The sequence below is a fragment of the Bos javanicus genome, chromosome 23, assembly GCF_032452875.1.
Source record: "Bos javanicus breed banteng chromosome 23, ARS-OSU_banteng_1.0, whole genome shotgun sequence".
In the NCBI taxonomy this organism is placed as follows: Eukaryota; Metazoa; Chordata; class Mammalia; order Artiodactyla; family Bovidae; genus Bos; species Bos javanicus.
The window spans coordinates 12,177,449-12,198,784 of NC_083890.1; the positions used below are offsets into that span (position 1 = coordinate 12,177,449).

The following is a 21,336-nucleotide window of genomic DNA, read 5'->3' on the forward strand; positions in this document are numbered from 1 at the left end:
CCTTCCCCTTCCCCAGCACACCCTAGAGGAAAGACCGTACATTTCAAAGCTCCAGCAGTCTGAGTTTCTTTTAAGCCTATATATCCACTGCCAAATCCTACAGAGAATTTGGGAACTCCCTAGAGAACCAGGAAGGAAACAGGAACAATATGAACAAGTTACTTTCATCTGACAGTGGCGGCACCGACATGCGCTGCCCTCCTTTGCCTGAGCATCCCCCACGCATGAAATGTACACTGAAGGCTTTGAGAACCAGAGGCGAGGAAGCAAGGGCTGTTATCCAGTGTTTTTCAAGAGAGGAAAATCACCAGGATTCTGGGACACGTTTACTGTGCAACCCCGCCTGGAGGTAGAAGGATGAACAAGATGACTACTCACCACACCTTCCCTTCAAAACTGCAGCCACATCACCAAGAACACAAACATTCTTTTGCTCACTTTAGGTTTTTGTTTTAATGTGGGCTGTGAACCACTGCATAAATTTGGATCAAGAGGTGAAAAGTGTATGAGCAAAAAGCACTCACTAACTCCCTCCAAAACATCTGGTAAATGTGTGCAATTCCAGATGATCACCACTCTGAAACTACACTTTAGACTTTGTAAGAAATGTTTATTACTGATACTCAGTATGTAATTTACAACCACCATGGTGAAATTCACTTACATTCCATTTCAAGGGATCATGAAAAGAAAATGTCAACTGAGGGGAAAATATGCTTTATGGATCTTGGCTTAAAACAGAGGAAAAACACAAATACAAGTCTCTTTTGGTAGAAGGAAATAATCTAATAAATGGCCTAATGAACAATGTAATGATTTTTTTAAGTAGGCAATAGGAAGGAAAGGGAAGAAAAACAGAGGCTAATAACTCTAAACCTGGATAATGAAGCCCTAGGTAATCTGGTTTAGAGACTGTAATTTTAAAACCAAGTTTTAAAGTATGAATTATGATACAGCTAATAGGCTGGTCAAATTAATACTGTGTGGAGGAAGTCATAGTGACAGTAAGGTAGGAAATTATGTGGAAATATAAGTGGACTTCTTTGTAATCTATAGTCTTCATCCTACCTTCTTAAAGAGTCTATTTCTGACCTGTATGTCTGATTTTAAAATCTGAAGCTCACAGGTCCCTTTGGTTGGGAAATAACCAGTTTTCCCAGCTACAATGCAGCCAATAGTAGGTGGCCAGGCTCAAATGCTTTTTTCCAGAAAAATTACCTAATCCTACGCCACATTCTGATCATGTCTATATGCTTACAGCCCTTCTCTGTTTTTTTTTTTTTTACTGTGGTCTTATAGGCCATGCAAAATTCCGGGGAAAAGGGGATTCAGAATCAGAAGATCTAGGTTCTAATCTGGACTCTCTCATTAGATGAGGACTGGGAAATGTACTTGTGCCTTCTGTCTCAGATCCGCATAAATAAACTGAGAGGTCTGGACTATGAATTCCAAGGTACTCTGAGTCACAATATTTTAGAACTCCAGGATCCTGTTTTGTATTTTACACTGTGTGTGTGTGTGTGTGTGTGTGTGTGTGTGTGTGTGTGTTATGATGGTTCCTAAATGTTTGGAAGTTGTTTAGAGTCTGTAAGTTCCTTCAGAGGAGAAACATCTTCCTGGTTCCTCAGCATTTTCCTTCACAATGTTGCCTCTATCTACTAGGGTCACTCAATAAGTATGACTCAATCAAAGTCAGTTGGGCTATGTATTTGATTGTAGATCTATTAAGCAGAGGCTACTCTGAAAAAAATCTGGCTTGTCCTTCCAAGGCAGCATGGGAGTGGGGGAGCATAGCACCTTGAAAAATGACTGGATTGGTAGAAAGCAAACTTCCTCCCAGCCTAGCCCCTTATTTCCTTCCTTTTCTGAAATGGATCCAAGAAAAAGTGAATGTTATTAACTTAGATGTAAACAGATTACAGTGAATATTCAGTTAATAGAGCAAATTACTTGTATTTGGGAGGAGAAAGATCAAGGAAGAACTCAGCATTTCTGGCTGGGTCTTAAGGGGAACAGAGGACGGGCAGAGACTTGAAGATTAGCCAGCAGAAATACAGATAATTAGCTGATCTAAAACATGGACTCATTTGGCAACAGTAATTGGGCCAGACTGAAAGTAAAGTAGGATACCTGTAAGGAGAGAATTAAAGTGATAAAGATTAGAAAGTTTGGTGAGAGTCAGAGAGATGTAGTATTTATATACTTGAAATCTGGATGTGAGGTCTAAAAGTAGGACAGATAGTTGAAAACAAGCAGTTTGGGGAGAGCTGGTCATGTGGAGATAGACGATGACCCAAGCAAGGACCTGAGGGTTTCTCAGTTGACCACTGGAGGTCCCTGTACGAGGAAATAAGACACCACAGCCAGGATAACCCAGCAACAGTATTCCAGACACCAGAACAGCAACAGATGCAAACAGAGTATATAGACTGAGGGAACGCCACTGGAGGCCAATATAATATTCTGGGAGAGAGGTATGAGAGTCTGAATTAAGATGGAGGGAACACAGGGAATAGAAATAAAAGAAGAAATTATATAAAACAAAAGACATGGTGCCTGACTGGCTGTGGAAGGCAAAGGAGAGGAAAAGAGTCAGAGGGGTAAGAGGTGCCCAGGAGAAGTTGTATCACCACCAATTCGAGCAGGGACATCAAGAGAGGAGCTGCTTTATGGGGAAGATGAAGATGAACCTAGTTTTCGACAAACTGAGTTAGAGAAGCCATTCTAGAAAGGGCCAACATTTAATAGAAAATATGAATGGAAAATACCCCTGAGGCAAGAGAATAAATCAGATAGTCAAGGAAGAGTGCCCTTTTAGTTCTATAAATTAATTCTATGTGCATGCTGGACCCCTGAATTAACAGGAATACTTTCTCTCTTCTTTCTTTAACCGAGGAAGAAAACATCAGCCTCTTAGCACCCTGGGACTAAGCTGAGTTAGCGTTAATCAGGGCATGATTATCATGACAGCACTTCTTATTCTGACCCAGGACAAACTGAGGCAGGTCACTCTAAGAAGATATAGTCAAAACAACACTGACTTTCCTTCCTGCTACCTTTGTTCACTGACCAACAAACAGGCTCTGCTTTCCTTTTTAGCAGATCACATGCTGACCATTCATTTTAACGAATGGATTTCTGCAGCAACCGTTATTCTGGTGTCTCTGGGTACAGAGTTTGCTTGCCTACTCAGGGTTATGTGACTCTGACTAGAGGCCCAGGGTAGGAGGGCAGACTGCACTGCTTTATTGGCAACGCCTATCTGAGAGAATGGAGAAGGAAATGGCAACCCGCTCCAGTGTCCTTGCCTGGAGAATCCCAGGGACGGGGGAGCCTGGTGGGCTGCTGTCTATGGGGTCGCACAGAGTCGGACACGATGTGAGCGACTTAGCAGCAGCAGCAGCACCTGAGAGAAGGGGTTAATAATCTAGGGTTGCTCATGGTAAGGGGTGTATCCCAAGCACCTCTCTGGACCCTCTGCAAGCCATCCTAAAACTCTGGGAGGGGTCCAGAGTACCAGGATTCCAGAGCGAGACCTGTTCTGTGGAAGACTCTACCCTGCTGGGAGAAACAAGGTCTGGCAAGTGGTTTCGAGTTCCTCCCCAGAGATAATGCCAGTTTTTTTTTTTTTTTCCTTCTTTTTTTAACCCTTTATTCTGAAAGTCCAGAGAAACAACCGAAACATATTAACCTGACAAACTTGGGATTTTAAATCAAATCAATTTCCAAAGTGAAAGGGGCACAGCTGGCAAACGGTTTTTAAAGCACTCAACCCCTCCATAAAGAAAAACTTTACTCTAAGAGTATTTAAAAATAAACGTCCAGCCAGTAACCAATCTAAAGTGATAAACTGTTACTGGGGGATATAGTGACTAACTTGAGGGGCAAGGATAGATGGTGGAGACCAGAGAAAACTAAACCTCTGGCAATGGCTGAATCTCTGGAATAAGACTATAAATGAATCAAGGATGATAGATCAATAATGGGTTAATAAAGGGAAGCTGGGAAGACACATTTCTAGTCCACAAGGATTATAGTACCAGGGCAACAAGCAACTTCTATTCTTTCCCACAAACTCCTCCTAGTTCTATGTGACAGCATTTGAGCTGGGATGGACACAGGTCCTGACTGAGCCCTATGATGACAAGAGCTCTGGACAGAAGCAGAGCAAAAGAAACCAACGTGTATGCATGACTGGAGACAGAGCGGTGGCCCTCATCCATTCATCTGTTTACAGTCCGAGTGCTAGGTCCTTGTTAAGAGACCATGGCTAGAGCAAGTAAAACTGACCAAATCCCCGCTCTGCTGGAGCTTACACTCTAGTGGGGAAAGAACAACAGTAATTTAATAAGCTTGCTAAGTAGAGTTTCAGTGTAAACTGTAGTTATCACTTGTGAAGGAAAAAAGCTGGGTTCTATGAGAGGGAAGAGCAAAGCAATGGTCGTGACAGGTGGTCAGGGCAGTTTCTGAGAAAGCAGACTTGAACTGAGAACAAAAGGATAATAAGGGTTAACCAGATAAAGAGCAGGGGAATGGGTTCCAGAGAGAAGCCATGGCACCTGCAAATGCCCTGTGGGAGGACAGAGCATGACTTGAGCTGGAATATGAGAGGAAGTGAGGATGATGTAAACAGAGGGAACACAAGGAGGGGAATGAAGACTAAGTCTGGAGAGGCAGGAGGGGGCCAGGGTGTGAAGGCCTCAAGGTCACGTGAAGAACTATGGACTCCGTCCAGAGAGCAATGGGAAGCCAATGAAGGGTTCTAAGCAGATATAGGGCAAGAGTTGTGCTTGGAAAATGCCACTGTGGTTACAGTGAGTGAGGTCAACTTAAGAAAGGGTACAGAGAGACTGTCGGCGGGGGTGGGTCAGTTAACAGAGCAAAGTACAGAGGAGAGAGAGGATGCTAGTTAGCCTAGGTGGTCTTGACTGATCTTTGTCATTAGAAATTTAATATTAATATGAAAGCAATTTCCAAAAAACAAAAAATCTTTCTGATTATGTGCATTTTAAGTGTGTCCACACAGCTCACTGATAAAGTTTTACTGACGTATTTTTTTTTTTTTATAAAAGGCATGAAAAATTATTATCCTCACAGAATAACATGGCTTCTGGGTAAGCAAGGGAGAGGGAAGAGAGCTCTCAGTTTCTCCCGGCTGATTACTGGTTATCTGAGGAGACTGCATTTCTTTCCAGAGCCATCACCTGTCAGATGGTCTGGGTGGGATGGAGCCTCTCCACTAGCAGTCCACAGAAGCTGCAGACAGCTCTAAACTTATAACTCAGTTCACATACTGAGCATTGAAATCTACTTTCCATATGGCTTCCAACAAAGGAATAAATTTTTCCTTAAAAACTTTCTGCAATACACAGAGGTAAATCCCTTCTCTGGGTGTGCAGGGAGGAGTGCCTGACTCCCTTTTGATGTTCTTCATTCCAAAATACTCATCGAATCCTGCTACTCATAAACCCACAAACGAAAGGTTGATGAACAAGTGTCTCCAAGTCTGGTGTGACAGGTAGATGCCTTCTAGGGGTAGGCTCTGATATCTTATCGTGACACGGGGGTCTGCCTCGAACCAGACTTGTCCTCTGTGTTTTATCTGAATTCCATTGTTTTCTCATTTTTTTGCCATTCCTTTTACAGGTACATGTTTCTCTATCATTCAAGTTCTAAAACTCTTGACAAAAGTAACAGCAATGTTTGCCCTTTTAAAAAAAACACAGGAAAGAACATGACTAGCTTTTCTCATTGCTGTCAAATGCTGTGTAGAAAAATGGAATTAAGTACAAAAAGAGAAAAATAAAATCTCCATCGAACATTTAGAAGTGACAATTACACAACCAGAGCCCATTAATTGGCTCACACTTCAAGAAGGAGCAGCAAGCACAGCCTTCCAAGCTCGCAGGGAGGGGCTCTGAGGAGGGCAGTAGGCCCAGTACCCCAGCAGACTCCCGAGAAATGGTAACATTTCAACACAGGATCTACGGGACAGCCAAGAGCTGCAATCCCATCCTGGAAACTAAAACTTGACACTAACCAGGAACTTCTCATCAGCAGTCTCAATGGTGAAGTTATTTCCTCTGTTAAAACCTACTTTCTTTCTATTGCATCACATTAGTGACTCCAAGCCCTCCACACTCAGCCCCCAGGTCACATGGTTAGCAATGCCCTCCTGGAATCAACCTGAGATTTTCGTTTTGTGAAGTGTCAGCCTAAGAAACAAAGCTGGCGGCAAGGAAGCTTTTTCAGCTTTATCACTAACAATGGCAAAGAAGATGCAGGCAAGATAAATAAAGAGTCTAGGTTTAAATGTCCCGTGTTTCAATCTTGCTACACTTTGGCAGAGTTTACTGAGGCTGTAACTCTCCACCTTTAATTTATCCCGTTGTCTTCAACCACTGCAGCACTTAGAGGAAGAAACATGACTCTTGGTCCTGAGATTCCTAGTGAACAAATAGCATCAGTTACAGGAACAGACCCCAGAACAGAATGTCGGCCCTCCCCAGCACTAAATGACAGTACATTCAGCATGGGGACAGGCTGCTTGTCAGACACGAATGCGGTCAGGCTGAAATGCAGGGGGCAGAGCAGCTGTCCCCAGAGGCCTCGGCAGGTGGCACAGTCACAGTGCTCCTCAGGGAAGGAACTGCTTCAAAGTTAGGATGCTACAGAAATTGCCTGATCCCAGGTGGTGCTCCAAGCAGGCCCGGCCCCCCTGAGTGGGGAGACTCAAGTGGACATGGACTTCTAAAGTACCGAGGAAAGACAAAAGGAAGAAGTACTCTTGGAGAGCGGGGCTCTGAGAGGACCAAGGGGAGAAGCATAAGGAAGAGGGGGCTCAGGGGCCATTTTCAGGGAAACACTTGTGCTGGTGTAAGTGGCTTCAAGGTTCTGAAAGGCCAGTAGGGTATGCTATGTGCAGCGCTCGTTTAGTTTCTTTAATTTACTGTCGACAGTGAATAAATCACGCTACTCTGCCAGCATATGCTACTCAAATAACGGCAAGGATACATCTCTAAAAACATTAATGGCTGTAGCTAGAAAAAATACTTGTAAAATAAAGTTTTCTTTTTTATTTTAAGAGATGTACATGTAAATTGATCAAAAACGTAGGGAACCAGAAATAATTTCTCTAAGCCTAATATACCAAGTCAACCTTATTAATGTTTTAGCATGTCTCCTTGTGGTTTTCTTCTTAGTTCATACTTTTTTTCCTACTTGTAATAATATTTCTATAATTTTCAGTCCTGTTTTAAAAATCTTGACTGAGTAGTTTCTTAAGTTATTAAAAACTCTTTTTTTTTTTTTTTTCTTTTCGGTTGCACCATGCAGGATCTTGGTTCCCTGACTAGAGATCGAACCCAGGCCCTCAACAGTGAGAGTGCAGAGTCCTAACCACTGGACCACCAGAGAATTCCCTAAAAACTCTTCACAACATTATTTTTAATGAACACTTAAGCTGAGGAAGAAAACTTATTCAAAAGGAAATATGGGTAGTATATCTGGCAGGCACATAGACAGTTTATGAGAAAATGAGGCTAAACTCTAGAGATGCTAGGTAGTTTCAGATTAGGATGACAGAATTCTCAAGCAGAAAAGGAAAATTTTCAGTAATACTCAATTTTTTATATCTAATATTTTATATTTGCCAAAATGTTTGCCAAAGGCATAGTCTTAGATGATGGCAGAGATCACTAATATTTTGGCAGACACAATTATTAGTCAATGGGGCTATGACAAAGTGAAGAAATGGTTAAAAAATGAACACAAATGAGGTCAATATGAAAGGAGCTCAAGCTTTGCAGGAAGCAAGACAGCTGCATTAGATGAGAGAAGTGCAGCCAAGCACAAGCAAGGAAAGGAAAGGAAAGAGGTCTCTGGGGAATATCAGCAGCCCATGTGGTAGAGCTTTTGGGAATTCAAGTTCAATACAGCTGACATTATAGGCACATTTACCTTGCTTCCTTCCTGGAAACCAATGAGGGGACATCAAAGAAATACAAAGGGAATACATTCATAATAGTATTGCAAACTGAAAGAAAGGCTATTAGCAAATCAAGATTTTGTTGAATTTCTAGAAAATGGTAGGTGGATGAAATATTATTCGTAAATCTGAGGGGAATTAGGCAGACTTCCATAGAGCAGCCAACTGAGCAGGATGGAAGAAAAATGATTCACACTGGGCCATACATACCATTGTGGAATTTAAGACCTTCAAAGATAAAGAGAAGATCCTAAAGGTATCTATGGGGAAAAACAAATTACTACAAAGAATAAGAATATGATTATATCAGATTTTTCTCTTCAGTAACATTAGATGCTAGATGGCAATAAATCCAAGCTTTCAAAATTCTGAAGGAATTGAACTCTACACCCAGTCAAACTATGATTCAGGCATGCAAGCATTCTGAAAATTTGCTTTCCACATATCGTTTCTGAAAAAAGTACCTATAGATTTACTCTGTGTAATGCTCATGAGGGATCTTCTTAAATAAGACCCAATCAATTCATATTTGGCTTCAAATTCACCTAGGAGTAAGAACAGGAGTTTCCTACTCAGGGTAGCAGCAGGCATTTCTCCTCAGGGGGTCTTTGCAGCAGGCCACACAACTGTACAAGAGCCGTTCCTGCTGGCACGCAGGTGACAGCTCAGATGAGCACAGAAAACTTATATTGAGCGAGAGTGAAGCCACTCTGGTCTAGAAGCCTCATATTTCAAAATGAAATGAATCTCTCTTGAAATAGCTCCATAAACACAGATCCCAGAACTTTCACAAGGGACACGTCTAATCACAACTCATCACAGTCAGGAAACACAAAGCTATGACTTCCAATCAGATATTTTAAAGTTCTCCCAGTTTAGTTCAGTCGCTCAGTCGTGTCCGACTCTTTTTGACCCCATGAATCGCAGCACGCCAGGCCTCCCTGTCTGTCAACAACTCCCGGAGCTTGCTCAAACTCATGTTCATTGAGTCAGTGATGCCATCCAACCATCTCATCCTCTGTTGTCTCCTTCTCCTCCTGCTTTCAAGCTTTCCCAGAATCAGGGTCTTTTCCAATGAGTCAGTTCTTTGCATCAGGTGGCCAAAGTATTGGCGTTTCAGCTTCAACATCAGTCCTTTCAATGAATATTCAGGACTGATTTCCTTTAGGATGGACTGGTTGGATCTCCTTGCAGTCCAAGGGACACTCAAGAGTCTTCAACACTACAGTTCAAAAGCATCAATTCTTCGGCACTCAGCTTTCTTAATAGTCCAACTCTCACATCTATACATGACTATTGGAAAAACCATAGCTGGGAGTTCTCCCAGGCTAGAGGCAATTTACCAATCAATGGTGATTTTATTCATAAGCAATGCTGCCTGATAACACAGCCAACATTCCACTCCTCTCAGGTTTTCAGGGGAAGAGGATCTAGAAAGGTAACTGGGCCAAAGGACAGTATCTCCTACAAAGGATAAAGGGTCTTATTACTCCTTTACCTAAATTCTACAAAAAGAAAAACATATTATCACAGTTGTAGAGTAGGCCTCAGAAGCAGTCTGTTCAAAAATTAACCAATGATGGGAATGTAAATAGGTGTGGCCATTGTTGGAAACATTACAGCAGTGTCTCAAAAACCTAAAAACAGAACTACCACGCGACCCAGCAATTTCATTCCTGGGAGTATATATATAAAAAAACAAAACCACTAATGTGAAAAGACACACGCACCCCAATGTTCATAGCAGCATTATTTACTATTGTGAAGATACGGAAGCAGCCTAAGTGTCCACCAACAGACGAATAGATAAAGAAGCTGTAGTGTGTGTGTGTGTGTGTGTGTGTGTGTATACACATACAATATACTGGGTCATAAAAGAAAGAAATATTGCCATCTGCAACAACACAGATAGTCTTGAGGATATTATGCTAAATGAAATAAGTCAGACAGGGAAAGACAAATACTGTATGGTGTCACTTACATGTGGAATCTAAAAAATACAACAAACTAATAAAAGGGAAAAAACCAGATTCACAGATACAGAGAACTAGTCATGACAAGTGTGTGAGGAGGGTACTAAGAGGTACAAACCATCCTGTACAAGATAAGCTACAAGGATATACTGTACAATGCTCGGAGTACAGCCAATATTTTATAATTGCAAATGGAGTATAACCTTTAAAAACTGGCAATCACTATACTATACACCTGTAACTTATGTAATATTGTACATCAACTATATTTCAATTTAAAAACAGGAAAATAATGAAATAATGAAGAAAAATATGCTTCAGAAGCTTCTGTAACAGGTAAAAGAAGCAATTAGGAACTCTAGGAAAACAAAAAGCAGGCTATCATGAAGCTACTTATTTATCATTTATGGAATAATTCTGGGCACTTGTAGTAAAGCTGAATCTGTGATTTGAACATAGTATAACTCTCCCAAGAGCGACACAAGTTTAGTGACACGGAACAGCATTTCTTTTACTACAGAGCCAATGAATTACTAGGTCTATAGTGAACAATGTTTATATAATCATAATGTTACAGTGAGTTCTGAGTGGTTTTCCCTTTTCAGAATCAGTTTATAGCCAACACATGGAAGATTTAAATAAGTCAAAAACCAGAAAATCATACCATAAATCTCACAGTTTCAATGAGCTAGGACAGTTAATTGATGGGGAGAGACAGAGGGAAACATAGTCATGGTAATTTCTTCACTAAATAGTAGGGAGTCAAGAAATACTATCTACAATGGATGGGTCAAAAATAGAGGTTTAACCATTTTGTCTAATTTTAAAAGAAGTAACAGTAGTGGGGTTCTCACTTCCAATATTCATCCGAAGGACTGACACTGAAGCTGAAGCTCCAATACTTTGGCCACCTGATGCAAAGAGCCGACTCATTGGAAAAGATCCTAATGCTGGGAAAGATTGAGGTCAAGAGGACAAGGGGATGACAGAGATCAGATGGTTGGATGGTTGGATGGCATCACTGACTCAATGGACATGAGTTTGAGCAAACTCAGGGAGATAGCAAAGGACAGGGAAGCCTGGTGTGCTGCAGTCCATGGGGTCTCAAAGAGTCAGACATGACTTAGCGACTGAACAACAACAAGAGAACAAAAAAGAAAAACGTAACTAACAAAAAATGAGGCGTGGGTAAGTAAGCTAAATTCATTTTTTTATACCAAGGAGTCAGTGAAGTAGCTAAACTAATAAGCAGAGATATAAAAGTATTACTTATAATTCAGAAGTTATAAAGACTAGAAATAATAGTCAAAAGTAGCTACTCCTAAGAAATGAAACAAGATGGGAGAGTAAATATTTATTCTTCACTTACATCTTTTTGTATAGTTGAAAGTAACTTTCCATGGGCAGGTTTTACACTTATAATAGAAAAATAAAACCTGATGTTAGTATTTTACTGTACTGACACAAATTTCAGTTCAGTTCAGTTCAGTCGCTCAGTCATGTTCGACTCTTTGCGACTCCATGAGCCACAGCACGCCAGGCCTCCCTGTCCATCACCAACTGCTGGAGTCCACCCAAACCCATGTCCATTGAGTCAGTGATGCCATCCAACCATCTCATCCTCTATCGTCCCCTTCTCCTCCTGCCCTCAATCTTTCCCAGCATCAGGGTCTTTTCAAATGAGTCAGCTCTTCGCATGAGGTGGCCAAAGTATCAGAGTTTCAGCTTCAACATCAGTCCTTCCAGTGAACACCCAGGACTGATCTCCTTTAGGATAGACTGGTTGGATCCCCTTGCAGTCCAAGGGACTCTCAAGAGTCTTCTCCAACACCACAGTTCAAAAGCATTGATTCTTCTGCGCTCAGCTTTCTTTATAGTCCAACTCTCACATCCATACACGACCACTGGAAAAACCATAGCCTTGACTAGACCAACCTTTTTTGGCAAAGTTATGTCTCTGCTTTTTAATTTGCTTTTTAATATGCTGACATAAATTTAGGGTTCAGCAATTTAGAAGCCAAAAGAGAAAAGGAATCAATGATTAAAAAGTGGAGTAAGGTTAAAAGGTACAGGATTAGGTTATATGAAAAAAGAATAAAAAGTAATTTGATAAAATCAGCCAATACATTTGTGAAAACATGGATAAACCTTGAGGGTATTATGCTAAGTGAAATAATTTAGACAGGGACAGACAAATATTTTATGACCTCACTTACATGTGAAATCTAAAAAAACAAATTCATAGAAACAGAACAGATTGATGGTTGCCAGTGTCTGGGTGCTGAGGGAAATGGCTGAAGATAGTTGAACAGTACAAATGTCCAGTTATAAGATAAATTCTGGGGGTGTAACGTACAGCATGTGACTATAGTGAACACTGCTGCATTGTATATTTCAAAGTCACTATGAGAGATCTTAACAGTTCTCACCATAAGAAATGAAATTGTAACTAGGTGAGGTGATGGATGGTAATCTTATTGCGGTAACCGTTTCACAACATATACATATACCAAATCATTGTGTTGTACACCCTAACCTTATACAGTGTTATATACCAATTACATCTCAAAAAGCTGGGAAAAACTCCACAGCAGTCAATATGAAAACAGAATTACTGGGATTTCCCTCCTGGTCCAGTAGTTAAGACTCCACATTCTCAGTGCAGGGAGGCCGGTTTCGATCCTTGGTCAGGGAACTAGATTCCGCATGCCACAACTAAAGATCCCACAGGCCTCAACAAAGATGTGGAACAGCCAAAACAAAAACAAAACAAAAAAACCCACCAGGACTATCTATGATAGAAAATAAGCCTTTATAGTGAAAGTTCCAACTGTAGCGGAAGGGACACCAAAAAAAAAGAAAGAAAGAAACTATCCTACCCCAGGAGCAGGAACTTACAAGGAGACATCAGAGAATCTCATTCCCTAGTCTTTTTCAGAGGACAGCAAAAATCTGTCCCCTGATTCCCTGACTAGGCAGAATGCTATCAAGAGGCAGGGCTATGATATCTAAAGGTCCTACAGAATTTCATTTATGTTACTCACATACTTTACTTCACTAAAAAAAAAAGAAAAAGAAAAACCACCCAGGCTATAATTTTTGAAGCTACTAGGATCCTCTCTTGAGGACTGCTCTAGAGTACATTAGTTCAAAAGGAAAGGGTTTCTTCTTTTATCATCTGCATATCTTCTACTATATCTCTTAGGACCTTACTCAAAAATGGAAGGCACAACAGGCTCAGGTTATGTCTCTAAACATGAGATCACAGCCTTTGGCCCCACTGATTCCTAGAGGGTTAACAGGCACGCGCCTTCCTGCTATTACTCTTATTCTTCTAATATATTATTTATTTATTCGTCTTTAAAACACTTACTGCTATAGCATCTAAGTGCTAAAATACAAGGGAAAAAACATTAAAATTATTGAACTCCACCAACTAATGGAAACAAAAAATTAAAAGGAGGAAAAATAGATGCTCATGACTTAATGCAAGACTATTGGGAGAGAATCGAATGAGTGAGTCAAGGAAAACCCATTTAAATAAATACAAAATCATTATGATATGTACCTTGCCAGTAGTTAGTCAACCAGTTCTTGTTGAAAACCCAACTGTATAACATCTTCAAAAGGGGGACATAAAAGAGATGAGGAATCCAATTTGTAACACATAAAATGACTGAAGAGATGGGTGACTGTAACCAGGAAGATGTGTAAAAGATGCGGAAGCAGAGGGCCTGACCTGTGAGCTGTATACCCAACAGCAATGACTCTGGAAAGATATATTGGTGGTGGTTCATGGGCCTTGAAGGCCTTCCTGGTGTACAAAAAGGGTTCTTGGAGCTTGGAAATAAATGAATCACTTCAGTTCCCAGTTTTCATCATCTAGCTTGGTTTAGCAATGCTTTGGGTTCAAGGAGGCAACATGATCCAGGTGAAAGAGATCTTCCTTTTCTCTTTTATAAAATCAGGACAATATCCCACACAAGGTGATTTATATTCAGGACAAAATAAGGTGAAATCCATGCAGTGAAGAAATATTAGTTGCTAAATAACTGTGAGTTTTCTTATGCTACCATAGAGATGGCCACAAGATGTGTGCTCCTCTGAGAAGCGGCTGCTCAGCCAGGGGCTGACTACTTTCCCCAGTCCCACTAGCATCTAGTGTGGCAACTGACTAGCTCTCCCCGATGAAATGGACCATACCCAGGCCAAGGCTTTCAGAGCCAGGGTTACCTTCTCTCTGCTCTTTCCCCATGCCAGCCAGAAGCAGATGATGCTGATGAGGCCTTCGGTGATGGCAGAACCACAAGAAGGAAGATACCTGGGTCCCTCAGTCATCTGTGAAGAGTCACTTGACAGCCAGGAACACTCCTGACTGAGAAGTACACTGCTGTGTTAAGCTGCTGACATACTGAAACACTGTTTGTCACAGTAGCAAGTGTTACTCTAACCAGCACACGTGTTCTATATAATTAATATACAATAATGGTGAGGATCTCAGACATTGCAGCAAACAAGCCATCATTAATGCTATTATAAAATCTTGAAAAGATGTTCAACATCATCAGCCATTAGGAAAATGCAAATCAAAACCTCAAGGAGATACCACCCCAGAATGGCTATGAACAAAAAATAGACAATATCAAGCACTGGCAAGATTGTGGAAAAACTGAAACCTTGATAGGCTGCTGGTAGGAATGCAAAATGGTGCAGCTGTTGTGGAAAAGTTTGGCAGTTCCTCAAAATCTTAAACATAGAATTACTATGTTACTGTTACTGTTAAGTCACTTTAGTCGTGTCCTGTGACTCTGTGCGACCCAAGAAGACGGCAGCCCACCAGGCTCCCCTGTCCCTGGGATTCTCCAGGCAAGAACACTGGAGTGGGTTGCCATTTCCTTCTCCAAAGCATGAAAGTGAAAAGTGAAAGTGAAGTCGCTCAGTCGTGTCCGACTCTTTGCGACCCCATGGACTGCAGCCTACCAGGCTCCTCCGCCCATGGGATTTTCCAGGCAAGAGTACTGGAGTGTAAGATCCAACAATTCTACTTGTAGGTATATTCATAAGACAGCTGAAAACACATGTCCACACAAAAACTTGTACAGGAATGTTCATAGCAGCAATATTCATAATAGCCAAAAAATAGAAACAATTCAAATGTTCACCAATTGATAAATGGATAAACAAAATGTGTTATTTGTATATTCCCATGTTATGGAATACTATTCAGTCATAAAAAGGAATGAAGTACTGACACATACTATAACATGAGTGAAACCTGAAAACATTATACTAAGTGAGAGAAGCCTGGAACAAAAGGTCACACACTATATGACTCCATTTATATGAAATGTCCAGAATATACAGATCCATAGTGACAGAAAAGTACTGGGGCTGTGGGAGGTGGAGGGAAATGGAGTGACTGCTAGTGGGTAGGAGGTTTCCTTTTTGGGGTGATGAAAGTGTTTTGGAACATAAGATAGTCATAGTGATGATGGCACAACCCTGAACACTCGGAAAACCACTGAATTGCACAATTTTAAAGGGTGAAGTCTATGGTATGTGAATCATATCGCAATTAAAATAAAAAAGAAAAAATATCAGCTGCTGGCTTTATCTTGCCTCCAAGAGCACTGGTCTCCACACAAAAAGGCACTGCGTTCTTTTCAGGTAATGACTGGGAAAACGTATGAGGGAACCTTCTAGGATGCTGCAAATATGCTAATCTCAACCTGAGTAGTAGTTACATTTACATGGTTCTAGGCTGGTCAGAACTCAGAACCCTTCTGCCTGGCATCCCCCACAACCAGGTAAGGTCAGACAGAGCCCAGATGCCATACGCATGAATGTCTGTTTCCCACGGAGACCTAAGGTAACAGTGTAACTAACATGGAGATGAGATAAATATTTAAAGCTAACCCTGAGAAAGATATGACGGTGGGGAAGAGGTGAGAGTCCCAGAATCCTACTTAATTGTATACAGCATCAGCAAAAATCTCTAAGGAAGAAAAAAGTCCCAAAGGGCTAGTGTGGGATGTGGGGGGAGGAACTGAGAGAGAATTACATGCGGAAAGTATCTTTCTCGTCCCTGCTTAGATACGTGCCATTTAAAAAATTCAAGTTCAAACCACAAAATAAGGACCACTTCTTTGGTCGTATAAATTTTCACACAAGTATTTAATAGTCAAAACTGAAGTAAAGGATCTTTAGAATGCTTTTACCTCCAAGCAAGAATATAATTTGATGATTCCAGATCTGACTTTTCATTGGAACTTCTGAGTCTAGTGGAAAGACTGTCTTTTAAAGTAGCATATATTCCTGAAAGAGCGGCACTTACTTGCAGGAGACTTTGGTTCTGTCGGCCACCATGGTCCACTGCTGCTGGTTGGTGGAAACCTCAACATAGTAGCTGTAGCTCCGGTCATCACAGTCCCACAGCAATAACCTGAGCAGAGGGAAGACACAGAAGGTGGTCAGCACTCTGCCTGGCTCTTTGCTTAGGCTGGAGGCGTGAGGGGATTCATGTCTTTTCTGTCCTTCTAATTGGTCTCTTCTGCCCACACACTTTCAGGACCAAGGAAAGAAAGTGAATCCCCAACAAAAGTATGATGAAAGGCAGAGTCAGTCTGTAGGGAGAGGCTTGTTTCTTTAGGGATTTATTTCACAAGGCACCCAACCAGGCAGCCTCTGTCCCCCATTAGGCAAAGATCTTCACATGAGCTGATCAGGGAGACGTCCCCAAATCCTCCTTCGTGCTTCTTTCAGCCCTCACCTCTAGCTGTCTTGGCTGAACAAAGGTAACATTCTTGAAATCACTGTTTATGGGGAAACCTGTGCTTTCTAATGGGTATTCTAAGCAGTACTTACTAGCATGTCCCAATGACCTTAATTATGTTTCAGATTCCTTCACATTCCAGACTTCCTGCATAGCTTTGGTAAGATTACCTGATTGGGAGATACAGGCAAACATACGTTCATCAGGAAATCTTGGTTTCTTAAAGATTATGTTGGTCCTGTTCCTATACCCCTTCTTGGCTCAGATAAGAACCAAAAGCATTGACTATGTGATTCCATTTACCAGAAACTCAAAAGAAACAAGATATATCTGCAATGACAAGAGTCAGAATGGTAGCTCCCTCTTGGGGAAGGAATGACTGTGAAAGGGTGAAGGAGCCTTCTAGGATACTGAAAATGGGGTAATTTTGATCTAGTGATAGCTACATGGGTATATACACATGCAAATATTCATATTCATCAAGCTATTTATAAAAGTTTTGTGTAATATATGTGTGTTATTCCTCAGTTTAAAACAACAGAATAAAAAAGAATCTAAATATTATAATATGGCATTAGAGTACAGTCTAACACTTTGCTTCCGACAGTGTTGCTACGGTGAGAGATCACTGTTTTCTATCATTTCAGCCTCAGAAGTCCTTCCCATACAAGATACCTATCTTACTGTTTTACAGCTGGGTATGCACACTTGTCTCCTCCACTAGGTAGAACAGAGTGAGCTCCCTAAACACAGTGTCTATGTCTTACTAGTTTTCCACACTCAGGACCTGGCATAGCGTCTCACACAGTGCCTGCACTCCATGAATATCTGCTAGGCAAATACATTATTTGCAACAACCACAACAATGATCATTATCATTTCTTTAATGCTTACTGTGTACCAGGCCCTATATTAAATGTTTTACATAACATTACATCCTTGCAAAAATCCTCTTAGCAAGCATTATTGTTCTCATCAAATGATATATGGTGAAAGTGAGGCTTAAAGCTGATCGGGAATTTGTCTAAACTCTGTGATGGTTCCAACCTGGTGTCAGGATGAAAGCCCTCTTCTGTAATCTGTCAAATGTTTTCTTTACTCCCAGTTTATGTGTGGGGGCATAATTGACAACTTATAACCTATCGCTCTACAAAAGCAGTTTGTATTGCTTCCTCTTAATCCCGCAATTACCATCAATGAAAACCCTCTGCACAAGTTCAGCGTCACCTGTAGTGTCACCTATAAAGCTGTTACTGCAGATCAGAAATGCCACTGTGTTCCCCTTTCCTCTTACCCTTTGTTCCTGGCTTTCAGTTGTGATTTTGTTTGCTATCAATGATGAAATCCATATTATTTAACATCATAGAATCCATCTTTTAAGTAGAGAAAACTGTTAAAAGATTTTGGAAAGCATAAACAGATGTGTAATACTGTAAATACTACCGATTCTCTTGAACTTATCTGAGTTATTTAATCTCTCAAAATACTCTGAATCAATCAGACTGGAATCTACCCTATTGTTTTTAGGGTCCAGTAATTCTACTTGTAGATTAAACCAGCATGCTTGATAAGAAAGTGAATCATTTCTCTCATTAGTCATTTCCTCAAATATTACTCTAGTGTCTCAGTACTTTCATGCAGTTAGTCTGTGTTATTATAATTTATATTGAGTAACTTTTAAAAATGTACTTTTTGCTTCTATGTTTGTCTGCTCTCAAGATGAATACGAGCCTATTAGAAAGATGGTTGATCTCTCTCTTTAAAAAAACTTTTACTCCAAACGTGGGATCTGTTTATATAGCATATGTTCCATATATGTTCTGGGCTGAAATCATTCATAACTCTGCCAGAGCAGATTAAACCAGGGGGGAAAAAACCTTCAAAATAATTAACATTTGCTTTATTTAACAGCCCTGGTCACAAGCTTTTTGAGAGATGCTGTTGAGGCTGTTTTCCCAATGGAATTTTGGTTATTTATGGAGAGCTAGGCTTAACATAATCCATATCCTTCTGGATAATCGTGAGTTAGTGTTTCTACCAGTATATCCAAATGAAAATAATCAGTCCCTTTTGGGTTAGACTCTAACCAGATCTTGAAATATTTCACAGAAAAAGATTGACCCAAGGATATAGGATACAGAGAAGATAAAGGGAAAACCAATTATGAGTAAGTTTCATAAATGCTGTAGTAGAGATTCTTAAAGTAACAGCAGATTACAAGAATTTTAAAGTTGTGCATATCGTGTCTTACAGTAACTTATTCTATGAAAGTGAAAGTTGTTCACTCATGTCCGACTCTTTGTGGACCCATGGACGATACAGTCTATGGAATTCTCCAGGGCAGAATACTGGAGTGGGTAGCCTTTCCCTTCTCCAGGGGATCTTCCCAACCCAGGGATTGAACCCAGGTTTCCCACATTGCAGGCAGATTCTTTACGAGCTGAGCCACAGGGAAAGCCAAAGAATACTGGAGTGGGTAACCTTTCCCTTCTCCAGGGGACCTTCCTAACCCAGGGATCGAACCCAGGTCTCCTGCATTGCAGGCGGATCCTTTATCAGCTGAGCCACTAGGGAAGTCTTCTAATTTCTCTCAAGGTAGCATGAAGATCACCCATAATTCCAGTAATTTTGTAAACACACTCATGGTAAAAATTGCTTCTTTGCTTAATGATCTATTATGAATATTTTTTTTACTAACTTTTTTTGGGCATCATCAAATATTTTCCCTCATCTTTTGCACTGATTTCATAGAATTTTACTGTATGGATGCCCCAGAATTTATCTAAATAGTCCTCTTATTGTTGGACATTTAGGTAGTTGACAATATTGTACTGTTATGAAACCTCTGTGATGAACATTCTTAAACTAGATCTATGATTATTGTCTTTGAAAGTTGCTGTAAGTAAAACTCCTGCAACAGGGTTTATTACACCTTGACATGTATTATAAAATAGCTGGATACCTGTCCTCTCGCCCCCAGTGACAGGCTGTACCAATTTATACTCATACTACCAGCAGTGTATAAAAATGCTTTGCTTCTGTACATCATCACCAGTATTGTATATTATCTTTTAAAATACTGCCAATTTGATAGATGAAATATATTTCATTACTTTAATTTGCAGCTTTTTACTTACCATTGAACTTGAACATTTTTACCCATTTTCTACTTATATTTATTCGTTTGTTAATGACTTACAAGATGCCCTTTATATTTAAAGGATATTAATCCAGTGCCTATCACAGTTTGCATGCTGATGATATTAATTTTTATTAGCCCACTCTATCGATCTTTACCTCAATAATTTCTCCTGGCCTAAATTCTTTTTTCTGAACAGCAGCCAAGTGCACATACTGGTTGAGACATCTCCTCACTAGTCCTCTATTAAGAGTCCCTGGAGGCTAAAAATGTGGGGTCAGGGTGACTCCTGAATGGAAAAGGAACAGTGATGGATCTCAGGTTGTCTTCACCTACACTTAGGAGTTTTAAAGAGAGATTCTTCTTTTTTTAACTGAATGAAAAGATTCTTTAAATTCTATGGGTCTATCTGCTAAGTCGCCTCCAACTCTTTGTGACCCATGGACTGTATAGCCCACCAGGCGCCTCTGTCCATGGAATTTTCCAGGCAAGAATACTGGAGTGGGTTGCCATTTCCTAATCCAGGGATCAAATCTGTGTCTCCTGAATTGGCAGGCAGATTCTTTACCACTGAGCTACCTGGAAAGCCCCTTGAATTCTATAGTGCTCTACAATTTTCAAAAAGTTCACACACACAATTTCATATAATCCCAAAATAACCCTTTTAAAAATCCTCTCCCCCTGTATTGTCCCTCCCTCTCCCCATTCTCCCACTGGCAGCCACCAGTTTGTTCTCTATATAAGAGGTATTTATTTTATGTGCCCAGATGCATATTTGCTTAGAAGGTAGGCTTAGCCAGGAATGAAAACCCCTCTGTTGATTCAACTAAGAGAGGAAAAAAAAAAAGCAAGCACAGCTTAAAGACTCTAAATGAGAAATTGGCTCCATCTCTTTTTTTTTTCCCATGGAGAGAAATTTTAGTTCTAATAAGGCACAACGGTAAAGCCTACCAACTCCCTTCACTTCTTTCCCTGCCAGCAAAGTCTGTTCCTGTATCTCGGCACCTGCAACAACACAGCAGTATTCCCGACTTGTAATCTGCCAGAAAAGGTCTGCCAGGTGAGCTGGCCCAGGACAGACACACTCCCTCTGACTCTAATTGAGAGCAGCTCCTTAAACATACCCCTGACATCTGCACGCCCCCGCCCACACATCAGAAGCTGTTCTCAAAAGGAGCTGCATAAAGGCAGCTGCTGGCCAAGATCTATCGCTGCAGATCGAGTTTGTGTTTAAGCTGTGGCCACAAACCCCTCTACCTAATGAGCACAGCATGAAATGCCTGGTGATATTAAATGCTGTCTCCTCCATCTTCCTTATTCTCATTGTGGAATTTCCCTGAAAAGCAGTGAAGTGCTAGGCTTTTTTAAAAAATTGATTAGCAGGTGTGATTTCGCTTACATCTTCCATAAACGCTCTGGCTGGCTGCATACCATTGATTACTGGGGGTCAGTTTACAGCAACTAA

General features: G+C 40.7%; 1 protein-coding gene across 6 annotated transcripts in view; it reads right to left on the reverse strand.

The window, feature by feature from the left end:
• The window catches only part of BTBD9 (BTB domain containing 9), a 412,965-nt gene that overhangs the window by 59,156 nt on the left and 332,473 nt on the right, over nucleotides 1-21,336 (reverse strand). For all 6 annotated transcript variants that reach the window (XM_061399067.1, XM_061399064.1, XM_061399065.1 and 3 more), the window contains one exon: nucleotides 16,295-16,402. In XM_061399067.1, the coding sequence (XP_061255051.1) occupies nucleotides 16,295-16,402 (108 nt within the window). The remainder of the gene's footprint in view (nucleotides 1-16,294; nucleotides 16,403-21,336) is intronic.